Source organism: Pinus tabuliformis, chromosome 6 (genome assembly GCF_031772625.1).
Source record: "Pinus tabuliformis cultivar Carrire ecotype Pingquan chromosome 6, CPIR1, whole genome shotgun sequence".
Lineage (NCBI taxonomy): Eukaryota > Viridiplantae > Streptophyta > Pinopsida > Pinales > Pinaceae > Pinus > Pinus tabuliformis.
In genome coordinates, this window is record NC_142292.1 from 714,585,993 (window position 1) to 714,608,967 (window position 22,975).

At 36.0% G+C, this 22,975-nt stretch overlaps 1 protein-coding gene across 4 annotated transcripts in view; it reads right to left on the reverse strand.

The window, feature by feature from the left end:
- Positions 1-9,619: 9,619 nt before the first annotated feature.
- LOC149260671 (uncharacterized) overlaps positions 9,620-22,975 on the reverse strand; it is a 318,964-nt gene continuing 305,608 nt past the window's right edge. For all 4 annotated transcript variants that reach the window (XM_089420954.1, XM_089420953.1, XM_089420951.1 and 1 more), the window contains 2 exons: positions 10,484-10,591; positions 9,620-10,379 (listed from right to left, as the gene is read on the reverse strand). In XM_089420954.1, coding sequence (XP_089277080.1) covers positions 10,263-10,379; positions 10,484-10,591 — 225 coding nt within the window. In that variant the 3' untranslated portion in view covers positions 9,620-10,262. The remainder of the gene's footprint in view (positions 10,380-10,483; positions 10,592-22,975) is intronic.

Below are 22,975 nucleotides of genomic sequence, written 5' to 3' on the forward strand. Positions count from 1 at the left end.
CAGTTTACTGAGTTAAGTTCAGTTAAATTAGTTCCAAACTATTTGTGGAACTAATAGAGTTAACAGTCAGTTGGTGCACTAGTGCATCCACAAGTGTCACTCTAGTTAACTGAAGATTCCCTCATCAAAAACTCATGGATGTCGATTCTAAGAAAGACCCAGTTGAGACTAGAGTGCATGGACAATATACTATCAGTTGTATTATTTACTGGAGTGTAAATATCATGCATGCATCCGAGATTGATCCTATTTTTGGATTGCACAGTTTTGGAAGCATGAATTCCCTTTACATACAAGTTATTCATCCTAGGAATTACGTAAAGGAAATATGGGCTTGGAGAGATGCAGAATTGGCTAAGTCTTAGCCAAGAGATAGCTTGCGAGCTGAAAGAGTTGAGCATACTTGTGAGGAATTGGTCTTGTGTGAACAAGCTTTGTATCTTCACTCATATTTCTGATATATGCAATACATATAGCGGGGTTTTGAGTAGTGGCTTTCCCTAGATACATCTTGTGTTATGTGTCATTGATTTATCTTCTTCTTGTTCATATTGTTTTCATCGATCTATTAGCTTATGTTGGTTGATGGCAGAAGTAGAGTCTTGGCCTGTGCTTTAGTACATTGCATGAGCTTGTGAATCTATAGGAAAATTCTACAACGACATCCACAAATTATTCATGTTGGCTCATTTAGAGTGATAAACAACTATAAATACCCATGTGAACTCGATAACATGGAGATATTGCATAGGTTTAAATATATTGGAGAGGTTTGGGTATATTACAAAGGTTTGGATATATTGTAGAGATAACGAAGGAAGGATGATTCAGATTTTCCAAAGGATCAAAATATTGATTGCAGGATCAAAGCACTAAGATATTACAAGTTTGAAGTCTGAGACACTAATCTATTACTGGACCAAAGCATGAAAAATTGTAGTAACAACGCATAACATGAATATAGGACTGGAGTCTATCAGACTACAGGATCAAAATCTTGGTATGATCACAAGAACAAATTGAGGTATCACAGTATCAAAGGACCAAAGTGTTACAAGACTAAGGTATCACATCTTTGCAGAAATGAAATATTGAATATAAGACTCAGAACTGGAGCATGATATGTCACTTAGGAACAAGGTTGACTTGATGGATGGAAGGAGTCTTTGGTCTAGGTAATAAGGGTCTTGGTCATCTCAACTTATTTTGAATCTATTGAAGCAAGAGTTATTGACTAGGTTTTCCCCTACCTAGGGGTTTTTCCCTAGTTGTGTGCCTACGCCTTGTGTCCCTTGTCATGATCTTCATTGTTTTCGCATTTGTCTTGATGAAAGAAACATAATAAATTATAAGAAATCTAATAATTAAAGAACAATCACAAGCAAATGTCAAAGCATAAGAGAAATATATGTAAAGAATTTAATCACTACAATGCCCTTGATTTCTCAATGCAAAATGAGTACTCCTTTGATGATGAATTAAATTCCACATCCAGTGAGTGCTCCCGATCAAAATTTGAGTAAAACCGTAAAGAGATAAGTTAAAAAAAAATATTTTTTTTAATAATATTTCTACTTTTTACTTCAAAAATGGTGAATCATTCCCTGTGGCTAAAATCATCATCTTGAGTCCTACTGGTTCTTATAAAGTTGATTTTGGTTGTACAGTTTTGTTTTGAGGCCCTTTTTTGACATCAAATTTTTTCTAATGATAACCTGGTGAAGATCAACAAAACATGGGCAATAAGAGATATGCCCAGAATTTAAAAAACAAGAAATGTTGTGAGTGTATCATGTCAACATGGAAAACAAACCAGAACTAGTTTCAAGTCAAAGCAATGTTTAACATCAATGCCATTGGAAATTATCCACATAGATTTATGCACACCAACCAAAACTTTGTTACTATAGGAAGAAAGGTTCTTTATGTTATTCATAAATGATTACACTGGAATGATTTGGGTATCTTTCCTTAAAAATAAATCAAAAGCGTTAAATTGCTTCAAAATTTTTAAAGCATCAGTTGAAAATGAAAGTGATTTGAAAAGAAAGTACTCAAGATCAAACCGAGTAAGAGAGTTTACTTTAGGATAACTCAAGGAGTTCTGTGAAAAAAGTGGACCCAAAAGGAAACTCTCTATTGCTAGAACCCTGCGACAAAATGGAGTGGTAGAAAGAAATAATAGATCAGTACAGGAGAGAACATGAATGTTGTTGTTGGAAGCCAAGTTACTTGTTAAATTCTAGAAGGAGATAGTTGGGGTAGCAGTATACATTATAAACATGGCACAACTCTGGTTAAACAACGATAAGACTCCATTTGAACTATGGAAAGGAAGACTTGCTTTCGTGAAACACTAAATCAGAATATTTGGAAGCAAATGCTTCATGAAAATAAATGGTAATTCAATGGGAAAGTTGGACTCCCCAATAGATGAGGGAATTTTTCTTGGATACTCATTAAGAATTAAGGCCTACAAATGCTACAACAATCAACTTTGCAAGGTAGTAGACAGCATTGATGTAAAAGTAGACAAGGCTCTACCCAAAAAAGAAGCAGATTTAACAAATGAAGAAGACATTACACTTACAGATCAAGAGAAAATTGTTCCAAACGAAGATCAAGAATTAGAAAACCTAGAAGAAGAAAAAGAAACAGAGACTCCAACCAAGACAACATTCAAGTTTGTACAAAAGCATCATTCAGAAACTAGGTCATTGAAGATACTGACAAAGGGATACCAACACAAAGAAGAATGCCCCTTTGACCAAAGAAAAACAATATAACTTTGCTATCCCAAATTGAACCAAAAAAAATTACTTAAGCAAGTATGGATCGACACTGAGTAAATGTGATGGAAGAAGATCTAAACTAGATTGAAAAAAATGAAACTTGAGATTGTGTGCCTCATCTAAAGGATAAGAACGTAATAGAACCAAGTGGGTGCTCAAAACCAAAATGAATGAAGAAGGATAGGCTATTAGAAACAAGGAAAGATTGGTATGCAAAGGGTGTGCACAAATTGAAGGAAGTGGCTTTGAAGAAACTTTTGCTTCGGTTTCTAGGTTAGAGGCTATAATATTGTTTTTAGCATTTGCATGTTTGAAAGACTTCAAAGTCTACCAAATGGATGTAAAATCAATATTTCTAAATGGAAATTTAAAGGAAGAAGTATACATTGAACAACCTAAAGGCTTTGAATTATTAGAGAATAAAGTTTATGTGTGTAGATTGAAGAAGGCCCTATACAAAAATATCTCAGACAACAAAAATGTACAACAAATATCAAATTTTTAAGAATTAATAGAGCTCAATATAATGATGTCAACCATGAGGGATGATTCACCATTTTTGGAGTACAAAAAAAAAAAAAAATCAACTCGTATTTTCAAGTTATCTCTCAACAATTTTACAATTTTGAGCAAGAGCACTCATTGGATGCCAAATTTAATTTTTCATCCAAGAAATACCCATGTTGCATACTTTCAATGTACCCTACTACAAGGAAAATGTGAAATACATGAAAAAACGTGATTGCAATTACATTTTTCATGTATTTCACAATTTTCTAGTATGGTCCATCAAAGGTATGCAACATGGGTACTCCTTGGATGAAAAAAAATTTGCATCCAACGAATGCTCCCACTCAAAATTTTAAGTAAAATCATAGAGAGATAAGTTGAAAACGTAGTTTTTTTTTTTTCCTCCAAAAATGGATGAGGTAATCTAATATTATTTTATTATTTCCACTATTGTTTTATAATATTCCTTAGACCCATTTTAGACCTCAAAATTTCCTTAATGCTCCAAGAGCTAGGTATGCCAAACTAGACCACTACCTTCAACAACAAGGGTTCAAGAGAGGAGTTGCAGGAAGAAACTTATACATGAAAATGGAAAAAGACAACATGTTGATCATACTTGTGTATGTGGATGATTTGATTTTCAATATCAACAATGATGAAATTAACCAAACATTTGCCTAGCGAATGTCAAATGAATTTGAAATGTCAATGATTGGAGAGTTATTCTTCTTCCTTAGGCTTTAGTAATGGAAACCAACGATGGAATTTTCATTACACAAACAAAATACCTCAAGGAAATGCTTAAACAATTTAGAATGGAAGAATGTGCTATTGTAAGTACACCTATGACTACATGTTGTAAGCTAAGGATGATGAATCTCTTGAGGTAGATGCAAATCTCTATAGAAAAATGATTGGAATTCTTCCATGCCTGACAAATTCGAGGCCTTACATCATGCAAGCAGTTGGTATGGTGGCAAGATTTCAATCAGTGCAAAGGAATCTCACATGCAAGCTATAAAAAGGATATTCAGATATATAAAAGGCACCCTTGATTTTGGACTATGGTATCCACAGAGCACTACTCTGGCAACATACATCGATGTTTATTGGGTAGGAAGCATTGATGATCGAAAGAGTACTAGTGGAAATGCATTTTTCTTAGGGGATTGTCTTGTATCATGGTTAAGCAAGAAATAATTGTCTATTTCTCTCTGCACAACTGAGGTTGAATAGATAGCAGCAAGAGACTATTGTACTCAAATTCTATGGATGAAGGAAACCTTGAAGGATATCAAAATGGAAATAAATCAACCCATCACAATCTTATGTGACAATACCAATGTAATAAATCTCTAAAACAACCCAATCATGCACTTAGAAATAAAGCATATTATGATCAACTACCACTTTCTCATAGAAAAGGTTGTTGATCATAATATCAAAAGGAAATATAGCAACAGTAAGGAACATATTGCAAACATCTTCACAAAACATTTGCCTCATGAAACATTTTAATATCTTTGGCATAAGTTGGGCAACATCTCTCATGCATCTCAATAGAGCAACCCTTTGCTATTGATGTCAAAGGGGAAGAGTAGCAGCAAGTCAATGTTGATTTTTGGCTAGTTGCGGTCAATATTCCCTAGCTACAAGTCGGCCTATAAAAAAGAGGAAAATTTAAAATTTTAATATTTGAATTTAAATGGTTAGGTCGATCCCAAGCATAGGTTGGCCTAACATAAGGAAACATACCCCTTGGCCACCACTAGACCATATTCAAACTCGACCTCCCTCATTTGGACACAATTCATATCATCACACAATTTGATCTTCTTTATGTGCAAAAGAGAGAGAGAAGACCGAAGTTTGACCAGTGTTAAATAAACCTTTATGTTGACTGTTTAACCACAGTTTTGGGCAATTTGACTGAATTTTGTGTAGAGTTAACTGATGTTCTAGGCAGTGGCAAGAGGCCAAATTTCAACCTATTGACTCAGTTTGACCAATTTTTAGGTAGGTGAAGGAAGGCCAAATTTCGCCCTGTTTGACCCAAGTTTGACCTGTGTTGGTTTCTTTGGTCTATTTGACCAAACTTGGCTAGAGAAATTAGATTGTGCTTTTTGTTGAACTAAACAATTTCTCCTAAGAAAAGGTTGATGAATTTTTCTCGAGGTTGGGTTTTCCCAAAGTAAATTTTTCTCTCTTCTATGTTTAATTGTCTCTTTATGATCCCACTATCAATATTGCATTATTATTGAAATTTTTTATGTATAATTGCTTAATGATATATGTGACATAAGATGACTTGATTAAGAAATCATTAAAAAGTAATTATTAAATTAGAAGATCAATTTATCTTAAGAAAATCAATAGTTAGGGGGAGCACTACGAAGTCAAGGGGAGTAGCATACAACCAAGGGAAGCATATTGTATCTTGAAGAAATAGTCATCGAAATGTTGTCGTCAATAACAAAGGGGGGGATTGTTGAAAAAATAAAGGTTATCCAGCTGAAGGAGATAATGACACAAGCTTAAAGTATATCCAAAGACCATCCCAATGATGTATGGCTCACCCTCTAACTCCTCTTGGTTGAGGAGATATGAATTTTTGAAGTCAAAAGGTGGAATTTAGGCCCTAGTGAAGTCGACCTTGTTTGGGGGTCAAAGAGGCCTATAAACAGGTTGTCTCCACACTCAATTTAGCAACCAACTCGATGGAGCAAAGAAAAAGAACTTGAACTTATTGAGGAACAATTTAGATATATTCATACCTCATGAACCGAGGAGTTGTGAAGCAAGATTGAGGAGATGAGTTTTTAAGGCTTTTATGTTTTTGGCTAGGGCATTCTTGAGGCTATGTTGATTAATCTTTGGAGCAGTTGTGGAACAAAAAACAACCTTGATATGAGACTTAAGTCGACCCTATCGCAACTCTACTTTTCGAATTTTGAGCTTCATTATTGGCCATGTTACAACCACAGACATCCTTAGATTCGACCGTTTAACCTTCCTCATATTCAAGTCCGTAGCAACCTCTTATTTGGCCCACTAAGATACCTTAGATTTGGCCCTATAACAACCTCTGATTCAGGCTGCCTCAAATTCGGCCCTGCAATAGCCTCTGATTTGGCCCTGTGGTAAACTTAGTTTTTGTCCTTAGCAAACTAGTCTCAACCTGTTTTGAAGCTTATCTTGGTGCAATTTTGAAGTAGAAATTATCTTGTTTAAAGGTTCATTTTGGAGTGTTTTACAGACATCTCTCTAATTTTGTAAAGATGATGAATTGATGGCAATTAAAGAGAGGCATGTACATATGATTTATAGAAGATCAAGGAATTGTTAGCAAGTTGGTACCTGAAGAGTATTTGTGTCCTCATTCTATTTCCAAGTTGGAGCCTAAGCTTGCACAAGAGGGTTGGTGTCCTCATCCTCTTGCCAGGTTGGAGCCTAGGCTTGCTCAAGAGGATTGGTGTCCTCATTTCATTGCTAAGTTAATGCTTGGACTTGCACAAAAAGGATTGTTGTCCTTATTTGAGAGTTCGGAGCCTAAATTTGTAAAGTAGGATTGGTGTCCCCATCATTGTAATTTTAGATTAAAATATTCAAGTGGCCCTTCATTTTTAAATTCTTTTGTCCTACCATGGTTTATGTTTCGTGATTATAACATATTTCAAATTGGCAAAACTAATGATCAAATTAAACACTAATTCACCCACCCTCTCAATATTTCTAACAACATTTGTCGAGTCACTCTTGTTGCAAACCTGACTATGTGAAAAGTGGAAACAAATACATCATACTTTGGACATAATTTCGACAATATGAAAAGAATTAATTGGCTCTCTTGTGTACATTTGTCGATTATGCATCGTTTACACTAAAGTAACAAGGTTTTGAACCTTGTGAAGAAATATTCAATGTTTTTGAAACAACTTGAATGTAATGAGTTGAGGTCATTTTCAAGGATGTGACCCCACATTTCATCTTGCTTCCCAAAGAGAGTCTCTAATGTGGTCCAAATCTCATTTGGAGTGGGTGTATTCTTTAAGATGAAACAATAATTCTTAAGGGAGGGATAAGCATAGGAGACAATGGCCTCGTCCATATGGTTGAAATATCTGGATTTTTCAATTGCAAAATTTGGTTCAATCTTTCCATGGCTATCTGATACAAGTCTCTACTTCTGAGTTGAGGAAAAATCTTTGGATTTCAAATGAAATAGTTATATGGCATGAGAATTGGGAAAGGTCGAAACTTCGTTCTTTTCTATAGCTCAATCTTCAATACTTGAAAAATGAATGTTTATGCTCCTCTTTCCTCGCTCCCATAGGCTCCAATACTATGTGAAATTGTAGCTAAATATACACAATGGATTTGACTAGAAAACAATTAACAGAACTTGCTAGTAAAAAAGGAAAAAAGAAAAATAAAATTGAATGAATGAATAGATGAATTCTATTCACGCACAAAAGGAAAACAAACATGCAAATTACATACGATATGCAAAAAGAAAACAAACATGCAAATGACATACGATATGCTCTATAGGACTAAACTAATGCACCATAATAATGAATCTAGAAATATGTGAACATAATTGAAGAAAACTGACACCTAGTCCTAGTTAATTGGCCATGCAACCATTTGGTTGACTATCTATTACAAGTGGAGACAAATAAAAATCACAGGCACTTGTGGAACACCCGCTTGATGATAATAACAAGGTACAAGAGGCTCCCATAAATGACTCTCATGCACTGGCCTAACTGAAAATTGAAATACAACTAAGTATACATTCATACCACAATGATATTAGTGGTATTAATAATTAAAGGTATAAATAAAAATTAAAAAAGCAAAAACGAAAGTATTTGAAAATATTTTACAAGAATAAGAATGCCAACTTCCGATCTAAATGAGTAACACAGTCCATAAGTCATACTCGTATATGTTGAGGACATTCCATAGTCCATAAGCCAAACTCGTAAATGTTGAGGACATTCCAAAAGAGATAATATTTTGTTCCATTTTCTTCTATTTGTTTTTCACTAGCCAATAAATTGTTGAGTAAGTACGCACTCGATATTGGTGTTCCATATTGCTAACAATCCATCTTGTTTCGCTGTAAATGATATTTTTGTAATTTTTTAATTTTCATCGTAAAATAAAAAGTTTGCTAGAAGAGATTTTGAACCAGCACCATTCCTCTTTTCAAAAGAGCTCCAATAACTTTCTTAATAAAAACTCAACACATACACCATCAACAACCATATTTCAATATACCATGAAGTACAATAAGTTTTAGCCTTACATTAGAAAGAAAGAATAAGACAAAGTAATGTCATGAACACAGCCAAACGAAGAGACGTTATTATTTCATATTGCTAAACCAATCACCTTTTTCCACTGTACGTGCTATCGTTGCACTTATTTAATTTTCACGATAAAATAACAAATTTGCTTCCATGAGGGGAATTTTGGTACCGCTGCTCTTTTCAATTGAGCTCCAATCATACAAAACTGTACTCTGAAATACAAAAATTCGCCCTAATTTAAGAAGAAAACGGAAATCGAATGGCAGGAACACAGCCAAAGACAGAGACAGAGAAGTCAGCAAAGTCTTCCAGATTTTAAATTCAGTAGATTTTAAATTCAGTTGCAACTATTTTGTTGGAAGGATATTCTTATACTAGTCGCAGACTCCTAATAGCAGTTCTGAGTGAAGATTTAATTATTTAATGGTTATTAGTTCAAATCCCTGTAGAATCGAAGCTGACTATGCCTCACAGTAAACTTCCATCAAATGGATGCAAGCCACTTCGCAAGGAGCGTAACTCATTACGTTGGATCTCCACTAAAACATTGCTCTGCAAAATGGGAAATAAAATATTGGGCTGCTAAATAATGAGGTCTAAACAACATAGCCAAAATTTAAGATACAAAACCAGAAGACGTGGAAGCATGGCCCATTGAGGGTGAAAAAGAGCATGGCCTCAATTCTCGGAACTCGTGACTTGGGATTTAGCTTAGGACTGGAAACATTATAAGTAGAATTGCACTAATTATTTCTTCACTGGCACTAGCAATAATTTACAGTCTCTATTAAAGACGGATATCATATTAACTTAATAATCAACTTCTAGCATGAAATGTTCGATTGAATGGAACAATAATTGCAGTGTCAATAAGCAAACAATGTTGGAAAACCTCCCTTGCAGAACATGTCAGATTCTAAAAGCTAATGTCCTCAAGAGAGAAGAGAGGAGATTAGATTTTAAAGTAGAAGAAACAATTCTAAATCACATAACATATTAAGATTCAAGTTTGTTAAGCTTCCTTGAGTGAAAAATTTAAGATAAATGCAAACACAATTGTTTTGGAGATCAATGGGAAATACAGCCAATAAGAAAGTTTGTCCAGCATCACAATTCAATCTCTTAATTAAAAGATTGATGAGTGATGATACTAGTTATAAGAAGGTTTTCTAGCAGATCTCACTTCGACCTTTTTGGTTTTAAAGCCGCCATTACATGTGATGTCCTGGTACTCATATAGGATCTGGCACTAACATTATCAAAACTGTAAGATAACTGAATAAGGTGAATTTACAGCTTCCATCCCCGCCACTTATTATGGCACTCGCCCTGCCCCTCCCCTTTCCTTCCGGTCCCAATTCCTGTATTCCTCTCGAGAGAAAAGGAAACTCTTTTAATGAATTTTACTCCTAAGACAGTGGAAACAAAATTCAGACAACTGTTTGTGTATTCTTCAAACTGTTTGCAGGTGGATGACATATAAATTATCTTTTCAGAATAATGGAGATATTGGACAAAGACTAGATTCCCTTAATGCTTTCTGTGTTGCAAGTCATTTCACCACCGAAATCTGTTGCACTGCTTAATTTCTCAGAAAACTTCATCAGTCTTCACAACGTTTCTAAGGCAACAGAACTCTTTAACTGTCAATGGCATCTAACTTGTTCTTTGCATCTTCAAAATGTTTCTCAAGCAAGGTTTTGATGGAATCCCTCAAACGGGAAGCTTCAGCAGGTCTGAACCACTTTTTGCCAAACTGCAAAATTCAAGAATAGATTAGCACCATGAAAACAAAATCATATCAAACTCGAGAAAAGAAATAATTCCTAAGAATTCTTTCTATAACTGTTCACTTCTTACCATATCCAAATCAGACATTACGAGCCTTGGTGGAGCATCCTTGATGAAGCGCTCCATGAAGTAGAGAACAAATAAGCCGCAATCATAATCATTTTCCTGCTGCGGTACCTGGTGAGAAAAAGAAGCAGGTATAATACTCAGTTTACCACTAGCAGTTTTACCTATCTCCAATTTTATCGGCTATATGCCCTTTAAAACTTATCAGTTATTTGCCACCCTTATCAAGGATTAATATTATAAACCTTATTAATAATATTAAACCCTAAGAATAAGAATCTTTATATTAATAAACTTAAGGGATTGATATTATAAACCAAAGGGAATAATGGAGTGCATTTATTCTTGCAACACACGCAGCACAAGCCCGTTGGGTAACTACGGCCCTCTGACAAAATTGTTGAGTTTGGATTCCATGATTTGGTCATTGAGGTGCCGGTTTATGTACTTGCATTGTTACAAAACTGTTGCTTCATATTCATTTACCAATGTAACAAAAGTAGTTCAAACTTCAGACAAGTTAATCTCTCAAATTGTAACAAGGTTGCAGCCACGTCATAAGCTACCAGGGCATTTCTTAGATGGGCATTGAAATTGTAGCTTTCTCATGTGTCCATATGAATAAAATATTTCACTCATTTGATATGGAAATTAATGCAATGAAATATTAGTCTACACTTTTTTACAAGGGGCACATTTCTACAAACTATTCAATTGTTAATTATGTCCTAGCCAGCAATTGCCCTTGCCTACATTGTCCCGAATTGATGTAGAATCCCCGAATAACTAAAAGTGAATGAATACTGATTTTACAGAATCTAATAAAAATTTAGTCTATAAAAAGACAATTACATTTCAGCCAGTAGCTTATTCTTAAGAATACAAGACAATTAAGATTTGACCATAGTTCCCTAACTGATTTAAAAACCTGTGTATAAATTAGCCAACAACACATACAAATATTATAGTAGCATCGAAGTTTTCTCCTCGAGGGCTACATGTTCAAGACAAGACTGTTCTTTCTCTCCACTTGATGCTTTTATATCCAGAAAGAAATCCGAGAAACTTGAAGGTTATTTTCAGAACTTCGACTTTTTCTTATAACCCGTGAAAAACATCAGTAAATGAGAATATTCCACCTTAACAATTTTTATTATAAGTTCTGAATGTATAATGTCAAAGCTAATGGAGCTTACCAGAGTTTTGTAGAAATAGTCTTGTCAATGATAGAACCACTGCGTCTTGCCTTTAGTGACAGTCCATGAAAGCACTGAAAATAAGAGGGGTGGAGAAGGGGAGAGAGAGAGAAGGTAAGGGGAGAGGAGGGAGGAAGGACAGGGAACTCTCATTTTTCCATATGCAGTCCATGGGTTCATATACGTTAACATTTTTAAATAAACAAGGGCAGAAATTGAAATGAAAGTAACATCTGTAGCTCAAGCTAGATAGACAAATATGACAGCGCTTGTCAAATATTTATTTGCATATTTTCAGATGAAAAAAGGAACAAAAAGGTTATACAAACAAGAAGGAAAAAGAATGTGAGCTTCCTTGCATGTATATTCTATTCCCTTTACTCAACCCAATGCTTGAGATTTTCTCGAGTATTTAGTGGTTGTCCTGCCAATTTGGCATCTCCAACAGCGAGGAGGAGCCTACGTACCAAACCCAAGGCAACATTCATTCTGTATTTCATTCGAGGAAATGTCAACAACAAAAAAGGCAGGGAAATCTGCAATCAAAGCATACCACGAGGTGATACCTTTGATTATGAGTGTTACTGCCTGAAAATGCAAGTTCATTTTTCCTTTTCAAAGGCATTCTTTTCACCGGTACTGTTCCAGGAAATGTGAGGTTTGGGAGATTGGAACGGGTCATTGTTTCCAGTATCACCTTGTTTATCATGAATGGGAAAGATGGTGATGGAGATCAATGTAATTACTTTTTTCCACATGTTTCGTGGAGTGTTACATTGTTGAGTTCACATATTTGGAGGCAATATTGCACGTGGCAACAGTTTACCATTTGGGGCACATTTCTACATATTTTTATGCACGTTACTCCATAGAAGGTGCCATTCAGGTGTCTTCAAGTTCTCAAAGCATGAGTTACATATTTAAATTGGAGGTGATTCTCACCATTGAGGTCCCTTTGAGATCTGATTTCATATTAGGCAATGTGTTCCTACATATTTCGAGGTGTGCTTCACCATTTCGAGGGTGATGTTGACCTTTTGGCACACTTGTCTGTTAGATTGTACGTCAGATCATCTTCTGGAGGACAGAACACACTAGTGAACAAATCTGGGCACTTCAACAGAACAGTGATGCCGCACTTCTTCAACATTTCAGCACATTGATTATCAAGGAGTGATCAGTCTTCTAAGAGTGAATTGTTGTTGTCTTTAGCAATCTATTCTTATAAGTTTACATTCAGTTTGCATGTGCTAGACTGTTTGCAAGTCATTTATCAGTGAAGTAAATAAGGGCACATGCAGTGCATGTGTTAGCTTCAGTTTATTGAAATGTTTTTTAATTTCAAGCTCAAGTCTAAGTTCAGTTAGACGCATGCAAACTAACAGGGTAGGGCACATGCTTTCATGCCTCAGAACATCTTCAATTGAGGCATTGTTGTGCATGTGTCCATATTCATTGTACCCACTATTCTTCTTAGTGTATTAAAGAGAAGGCAGAGGTATAGGTTTATTCATTCAATTTTTTAACAGAAAAAAGTGAATTAGTTTACTATTTTTTCCTATAGCAGATTTCATTTCAAAATCAATAAGCAAGCAGAAACAGGTTTTAACAGTCCATCTACTGAGTTTCTATTTTTTACTCTTAACAGTGATTTAGCAAATACCCTATAATTCTGTTTTTCCTCCTTAATAACAGTGATGTGATTCAGGACAGACCTTTGAGTTTCTGTTATAAATCTTCAGCAGTATGTGTCTGTAGATTATAGCATTATTAGAACAATGTTTTCAAGTGGCTTTTAGGTTTCAACTATCTAGTAGTTTAGGAATTCTTTTAGCTGCAAAGTCTTCTTACAATGGGTTAGAAAATCTAACATGGTATCAAATCACAATATCTGAAATCTTCCAAATTCCTTGTATGGAGAGGCAAGCTATCTAGATTATACAAGAGTTGGAGGGTTTCAGTGGGCAGTATATCCGATTGTTGAAGCAAATTTGTGCCAATGGTTGGCACACAGGCCTCAAAATAGTCGAGGAGTGTGAAATCCTTGTAGATCCAATGATCATAGATTGTAACTTTGTTTAAAGGAGTTGCAGCAATGGCATTCCAAGAAGGTGAGAGATTCACTTCTTGGAGGGAGCCCCCAACTTTGCAACATGAAAAGTGAGATTGCAAACTTTGTGGTGAATGTGGTTGCACCACCAACATATCTCAAAGACCTAGTGGAACACCACAAGAAAGCAATAAGCACAAGAGCAAATCCTCTCAAGTTTCTTGAAAAATCACCTAATCCCCCATATCACTGAGAAAAAGACCCCAAGTTTATCCCCAAGTTTCTTTTGCAGCGAACGTGGTTGCACCACCAACATATCCAAAGATTGGGTGGAACACGGCAAGAAAGAAATAACCACAAAGCAAATCTTGTCAAGCTTCTTGAAGGATCATCTAATCCCCCATATCATTAAGAAAAAGACTACCAAAGACATGTATGATGCCTATTGCCGCAAAATCTAGCGGGCCTTTGTAGAGGGGTACCCTAAAAGGAAATCATTAGACCAAGTGAGAACAATAGAGTAGTAGCCTACTGTCACAACCACTAACACCTGCTCATAAATTTTCACCTTAGGGAGGAGTCCTGGTATGAACCTAAGGGATATTCTAGGTTTAAAGGTAAAGGGTGACTCAACAAGGCTTCCATGGGAAGGTTCTTCTTAGGAACAAGGCTCAAGCGATGACAAGGAGGCAATGTGTTTCTCTTAGATAAGCCAAATTAGGGCACGCTAGACCTAGGTTTTGAGTAGTGGCGTGGAAAAATGAATGTCCCAAGGTCACAGTGTGAACAAAAGGTTTCCAACAATGTATATAAGCACAACAAAGGCATATGAAACCTTCAAGAAGCCCTCAAGTTGAAGCTTCCCCAAACTATGGTTTCTCTTAGGGAAAATAGCTAGGGCAAGAGAAATTATGGAGAAGAATGGAAAGATTTGTTAAATTTCTAATACTAGCCAAATTTATTTTCTCACAGCGATTTAATTAATCCCCGGTTTATTATTTTTCTACCCAAATAATAATTGAATCACTGAAAAATAAAATCACTGGTATTTTTAACTTCTAGGATTAAAAATATGCAGCAGAAATGCACCAAAGAGATCAATCATACATTGCAAAATTAATTAACCCACAAACAATTCTCCATCATTTCATTATCTAGAAAATCTAGCTTTTTTGACCCACAGAGATACAAGGAGAAATACAATCTGGAACTTACAACTCAGCTCCCTCAGAATGAATTTGGCCCAAGTAAATAGGCCTCAAGGAAATCTGCCCCTAAATGAAATCACTTTGAAAATATCGGCCTCGAGCAATCAGATCCATGCCCTCTAGCAACTTGATCTGCGCCTTGCCACTAATGCGCATTGGAAAAGCCCCAGCACTCGAGTAACTCAATATCCTCCAAACAAATTCGATATCCTTCTGACAATTCACCCTGCAATCTCCTCCAACATGGCCATTTTGGATTTGCATGAACCCACTCGCACCTCTCCTCTACACACTGGTCATTGAACGACTAACGCTGGAGAGAGAATCACTCTCTCGTGATGCCTTGCTCACACACGTGTGCTCTTCGTTGTGTCTTCACCTCCATCACTACCCTGCATTTATAATCTTCATTGAGTCCAAATATCTAATCCCGATCTCCCCTCTAGAAACATCTTGAATCTTCTAGAAACATCTTGAAGATCAACAATTGAGATTATTTCTAAGTCACTTAAATAATTAAATTATTTATCCTTAGAAAATAACCCAATAGTCCACAATAATTAATTGACTTTAATTATTGTACTTTTCCTAAGTTAAACTTAGGAAAGAAGACATAAATCACTAGAAGAGGCAAATAATGTCTTCCACATGCTAAGACACCAAGAAATTGTAGAAGACCTTCCAATGCTACTCACATCAACGCTCCCTCCTAGCAAGGAAGGGATTCTCCACCACCCCTAGCTTATCTAGGTATTTTTCAAACTTTCCCTTCACTAGAAGGCTTCGTGAGAACATATGCCACTTGCTTCTCTATAGAAATGTTTTATAATCTCACAACACCCCTCTGAACCTTGTCTCTAATGAAATGATATCTGATCTCGATATGCTTGAACCGATCATAAAACATGGGATTTTCAGAGAGGTTAATGCACCTCTGATTATCATAGTGAATCGTTGTTGGCCCCATCTATAGATCAAATAATCTTGCAAACATCTTCCCAAGCCACACTGCTTCACAACTCGCCATACTCACTGCCATTTACTCTGCCTCTGCTGGACTAAGTGCCATTGACCGCTGCTTCCTACTGACCCATCAGATCATAGTTGATCCTGTTAGAAAATCAAAAGGAAGGAAATATTTTCTTACTTTGATAATAGCTTGTGATAATTTTAATTTATGTTGTCTTCTTTTTATCTTCTCTTGAACGCAACTAACAAATCAAAAGAACATGAAGATCACAGGAACAATAGAACACAGTATGTAGGCTCTCAGCCAAAGAAAAACCCCTTTCTAGGGGAAAACCCAATCAAACTCTTCTTTTCTTTATAGAACCAAATCAAAATGAGACAACCAATACCCAACTAGGGCTCCCACCAATCACCAAGCCAACCCTTCAAAATATGTTTCTTCCTTAAAGAGTCAAAGTCTTTCTTCTAAGTTCCTTCTTCAAATAGTCAATTTCTTTCTCACAAGAGTCAAAGTCTTCTTCAAGGTGTCTCTAATAACGAGTCAAAGTCTTCTTCAAAGTGTCTTCAAAGAGTCCAAGTCTTTCCTTCAAAGTGTCTTTAAAGTGTCAAAGTCTTTCGTTCAAAGTCTTCAAGGTGTCAACTTCAATTAGTCAAACTATTTCTTCAAGGAGTCAAAGTCAACAATAGTCAAAGTCCTTCCAATCTGCAATAGTCCAAAATTTCGCCTTCTTGCTTCAAGTCTGCAACTCGCCCTGAAATATTCAGCCCTGTAATTCGTACAAATCCCAAGAAAATTTCGCACGTGTGAGCTAGTTTAGGTTAGATTTAGAGCTTCTTCTCTTTCACTTGGATTATTCTCTTGTCTACTAGCCTTTGCTCTTGATTTTCTTCTGTTTTTAGGTACAAATCGAACTTGGATTGATGGAGGTCAAATTAGGTTGAAATCTCCTCTAATAGATACTCATCTTGTGTGATCGAATGGGCTTCTTTTGGGCCAAATTCACTGACAGGGCCAACTTGGTGTTGGGAGTCCAAAAATGACACTTTTAAAACAAATTTACTATTTCTTTCTTGTTACAATGTGCCCATAAGGGTCTTATACAAATGACAAGGACAATATTGACTCAATAAACCCTAGAGCATGAAGAACATGCTTGACCTATTTGACAAAAATAAATAGAGCATGAAACCCATGCTTTATATTTTTCTTTTACAATATTGATTATGAAGACCGAGCATAGTTACATTTTTCAACACTCCCTCTTAACTAGGGAGGTATTCATAATTGAGCAAATAGTACAAGGATGACCTCAACTTGAAATGTTCTAAGAAGAGTATCACAGTCAACGTTTACAATGCTTAGAGATTTTGATACCATCTAGGCTTACTGCCAAGGTATCTAGGTACCATCTAGGCTACTTGCCAAGGTACCAACTCAACAAGTATTCAAATTTCATCTAGGCTACCTACCAAGACATCTAATCAATCAAGGATCCATGTGTCATCTAGGCTACCTGCCAGGACACCGACCCTAACAAGGTTCTAGGTATCATCTAGGCTTCTTGCTAAGATACCAACTCAACAAGGATCCAGGTGTCATCTAGGCCACCTGCCAAGACACCATCTTAACAAGGATCCAGGTGTCATCTAGGCTACTTTCCAAGACACCAAGTGTCATCTAGTCTAACTGCCAAGACACCAACAGGGATCTAGGTACCATCTAGGCTATCTGCCAAGGTACCAACCCTAACAGGGATCTAGGTATCATCTAGGCTACCTGCCAAGATATCAACCCTGAGTACCATCATACAGGCTGACCAACCTAAGGTACAACAACACATCATATCTCTTTAAAATCGGAGATATCAGCTAATCTATGCATGCTTTTTAAATATACAAATTCCCTTTTGAGAGATTTAGTAAAAATATCAGCTACTTGTTCATCTGGTGGAATATCTTGTAGCTTCACGTTCCCATCTTAATCCTTAATATGCTTAGTCTCAACATGAGACATAGGGTCCTCTGTCAACCTTATGCTACTTTGGTTATCACAGATATATAACGGTGGGATTCATCGATCTTCCAATCAACTAGAACCATACAACTTTCTTTTTCAACATATTCAAATTCATTCTTTAATCATTAATATGCTCATTAGATAAGAACTTCAACATCATTAGCTCTCTTTCTATCATGCTCATCATTATCACGAGGTCATCATTAAACATTTTCATGTACCTACAATTTTCGTCAACAAGTACAACCAAGCACAATATACAAGAATCATGATATCAAATTTGTTGGTCTAGGGTTTACATTTATAGTGGAACATTTTGGTCCTAGGGTTTTGACATGGACTCTTAAGATCCATCTTCATTCAATCTTTTAGGTAGGGTTTAGTGCATACCCTAGAACATTACCCAAAACTCAAATAGAGTTTCTATATGCTTACTATAACATTCAGCTAGCAAACCCTAAATGGCATATCCCAAGAACTAGGGATCCATAGAGGAAGCAATAAACTAGGGTTAGGGTTTTTGTTTTCTAGGGTTTACTTCTATCTAGGGTTCAAAAAACCCTAAATATTAACAAACCCTAAACTCTAAGATCTATGAAATAGCTTCAAAAACCTCATAAATATTATAATTTTTTCAAATAATTACAAAGATACAATATAGAAAACATGCATCAAATAATCTTGTTCTTGCTTTTGAATTATTCTTATGAAACTTCCTTTATGCTACAATTTCAATTTAGTAGATGATCTTTGTGATTCTTATGATTCCATAATATTGTTGCACAAAGTAATCTAGATGCCTTGTTGGATGATTGCTTTTAACAAAGATACCAAAACTTCTTAGATGCTCCCATAAGTGCAATTCTTATTTTTATCTTGAGAGTTGAAATGCTCCCTCTAAATCATAATCTTTTTTACTTCATTTACCTACAATCTCCTTTCCAGGGAAATCATAAAAGAAAAGGTTATAATAGAGTAAAAATAAAGCTAAATATACTTGACGAAGTCAAAACAATGTAATGAAAGAAGAAATACGTAGAATACTTATCTTATTGTGAACAACAGTGACTCCCTCTTGATCTTGAAATAATCTAGACATCTTTGAGATATATCTTATCCTAGGACATGTCCAAAATTTTGGACACTCTCTTATTACTAGGAAACAATGACAATCCTTAGGACTTCAAATCTTTTCTTGATCAATAGTACAAATCTTTGACATTGGAATCTTCTCCCTTGGCTTTCTTTGATGGTTCTTCAATATCAACAACATTAGCATGATCTCTCTCTTTTCTTGTTATCATTTGATTTTTTAGGAAAATGGTTTCTATAGTGCCCAAATTTGTGACATTGAAAAACATTGAATATTTGAGAGATCGGTCTTCTTGTGATAATTTTTCCTTAAACCTTTGTCAAATTTCTTATTTCCTCCTTTCTTCTTGAAATGGGATGAATAGGCATTTGAGGTATCATTTTCTTCTTCTTGATTTCCTCTTATTAGAACAAGTCGAGCTTCTTCTTGAGTACATGCAAACCATATTTCTTCAAATGACAGAGCTTCTTTCCAACTACTCATACCAACTGCAATGACATTCCATGATTTGGGTAAACCTAGAATGGTTGATATTACAAGTTCCTTATCAGGGATAATTTCATCAATTGCTTAGATTCCATCTCTTATATGAGAGATTCTCACAAAATATGAAGATATAGTATCATCCTTTGTCATTTTGATAGTTCGAAGCTCATTCTTTAAGCTTGCAACTTGGCCAATATTTTTTATTGTGAATAGTTTGGAGAGAACTTCATACATTTTCTTTGAGGTATCTTGAGTGGATATGTAGGGAATCAGATTGTCCTTGACTGAATCCACAATGAGGCTCATGGCTAAAATATCATTCTCCTTGAATTTTTCTTTTCCAACATCATTAATGGGTTCTTTAATTTTACCTTGCACAAGCTCCAAGGCTTTGTTTCTGGCAAGGATAAGATCCATTCATGTCTTCCAAGCTCTAAAATTGAAGCTCCTTGAAGCTTATTTTCTGATTTCATTGAATATGCCATTGGAGAACTTGTTAATGCCATTCTCCTAGATCTTTTGTAAACTTTAGTAGGTCTCTTTGCCCTTTGATGATAATCCCAAGGTACTGGTTACTCCTCTTTTATTGATACTTTAAAGGTTCTTGATACTTCTTCAAACATACTTCAAAGATGGATCAAGACTTTAGAGAGAGACTCTTCTTCTAAGAAAATGATAAATGATGTCTTCCAAAAAGTTTCCAAGATGCTCTTCAAGGAAATCTTTCAAGATGCTTCTTCCAAGATGTCTTCAAAATGTCTTTTCCCAAGTAACCTTTCTCCAAGATGAATAGTCAACTCTCTTTTCTAATATCCTCTTTTTATGTCCTTCCTTGTATGATTAGAGCATAAGATCTTCAAGCTGCCTTTTTCCTTCTTCACCTTAGCTCTGACACCATGTTAGAAAATCAAAAGGTAGAAAATATTTTCTTACTTTGATAAAAGCTTGCGATAATTTTAACTTATGTTGTCTTCTTTTATCTTCTCTTCATAAAACAACTAACAAATCAAAAGAACATGAAGATCACAAGAACAATAGAACACAATAGAAGGCTCTCAGCGAAGGCAAAACCCCTTTCTAGGGGAAAACCCAATCAAACTCTTTTTTTCTTTATAGAATCAAATAAAATGAGACAACTAGTACCCAACCAAGACTTCCACCAATCACCAAGTCAACCCTTCAAAATATCTTTCTTCCTTACAGAGTCAATGTCTTCCTCAAAGTGTCTTCAAAGAGTCAAATTTTTTCCTTCAAAGTCTTCAAGGTGTCTCCTTCAACTAGTCAAAGTCTTTCTTCAAGGAGTCAAAGTCCTTCCAATCTGCAGTAGTCCAAAATTTCGGCTTGTACTTCAGGCTTGCAATTCGCGTAAATCCCAAGGAAATTTCGCACGTGTGAGCTAGTTTAGGCCAGATTAATGGCTTCTTCTCTATCACTTGGATTCTTCTCTTGTTTATTAGCCTTCGCTCTTGATTTTCTTTTGTTGTTAGGTGTAGATCAAACTTGGATTGATGGAGGTCACATTAGGTTAAATTCTCCTCTAATGTATACTCATCTTGTGTGATCGAATGGGCTTCTTTTGGGCCGACTTCACTGGCTGGGCCGACTTGGTTTTGGGTGTCCAAAAATGACACTTTAATATATTTCTTTCTTGTTACAATGTTCCCATTGTTGAGAAATCTAGGGCATCAATAGTTAGGTGATTTCTCTACTTATGATAATTGCTTGTGATAGACTTTTGCTTCTTGATTATGATCTTCTCTTTCTTGTAATTATTATTGTGTTCTTTTCATCAAGACAATTACCATATCATGAACAAATAAAGAGACAAGAGACACAGTATATAGGCTTGTCAGCCAAGGCCAAAACCTCTCACTCTTTGAGAGGAAAACCCAAACGAAATTCTTCTTATAGATCTTCAATTGACGAACACCAAGACCATGACAAAGACCATTGACACTAGATTCCTTCCAAGACCAAGTCACTAGCCTCCTCTCCAACACTGCTCTTCCTCTTCCCTTTCTCAACTTCCTTAAGAATTGCAATCTCTTCTTGTAGGTCTACAACCCTACCACAAAAACTCTAGAAGACTTTCACTCCTTGATTAGTCTCCTCAAGAGGGAGACTACTTTCACTTCCTTACTCGGCCTCCTTGAGCAAAGTCCTTTCCCAAACTAGATCAATGCAAGCTATGGTCTATCCTTGCCAACTTCGGACCTGCGCTTTCTCGCATGTGTGAGGCCCAAAAACAGTCCTCTAAAGATGACCCTCTCCTTCGCTATCTTCCTTCATTTCTCGCTAGCTTGGAGGCTTCTTCTAAGATGTAATGTGCACTTCTTTTTGGAGACTTGCTTCATTGAATTGCTTGCTTTCAAATGAGGTTCAGCACTGCTATATATACTTGTTTGCCCATGTCCCTTAGGCCAACACGATCACTTGGAGGAGGGTCGACATCATCTTCTAGATTTCTCCCTTCGTTGTAGGCCGACTTGAAGAGGGCTAGTGACAAGGTCTTGGAGGATGAATTTGCATAGACAAGTGTGACTCTTTACAATGTGTAGCATGTCTTCATTGCTTGCTTTCAAGTGAGGCCGAGCACTACTATATATACTTGTTTTCCCATGTCCCTTAGGCCGACATGATCACTTGGAGGAGGGTTGACATCATCTTCTAGATTTCTCCCTTCGTTGTAGGCCGACTTGAAGAGGACTAGTGACAAGTTCTTGGAGGATGACTTTACATAGACAAGTGTGACTCTTTACAATGTGTAGCATGTCTTCATTACATGACAATGACTCTAAATGATACCCAAGAAAACTTCACTCTTATTTCTTTCTTCATGCTGGCTAGGAGGCTTGCTTTTGCTAACCTTCGCACTGCTTACTAACTTCAGAACTCAACCAAAAATATCTTCTCTAAAATGAGGTTGAGTGGCCTATTTATAGTTGTTTTCCATGATAATAAGCCGACTTGACAAGAGGATGAGTCGACGTGTCCTTAGAAGAGATATTATTATTCCTTTTGACGCCAACTTGAAGGGAGATACGTGTGCTTGTCTTGGAGGGCTATTTATACTTATCTAATGACTCATACAAAATGTAACATGCCCAAGAAGGGTGCTTCATACATGACATAGACTCAAATTGACTTTCATGACTAGATGACAAATCCTAAGGGCTCACAATGGTAGCCATCACTAAAAATAAAATTCCTTGCTCATGAAACCCATGAGACAAGCATTATAATGATAATTTTACTTTTCTTCTTTTCATCAATTACATAAAATCACAATTACACATGTCATTATGAAGATCGAACCTAGTTACACTTTTCAACACTTTGACGTCTGAAATCTGAAGTTGACCACAAAGTTCTTCTCTCTTCTTTGATCAAACTTTGACCGAGTTGTTTGGGACTATTTTGATTGAGGTTTGACCAACTTGGAGGCCCACATATTTTGACTGTTGATCGAGCCTTTT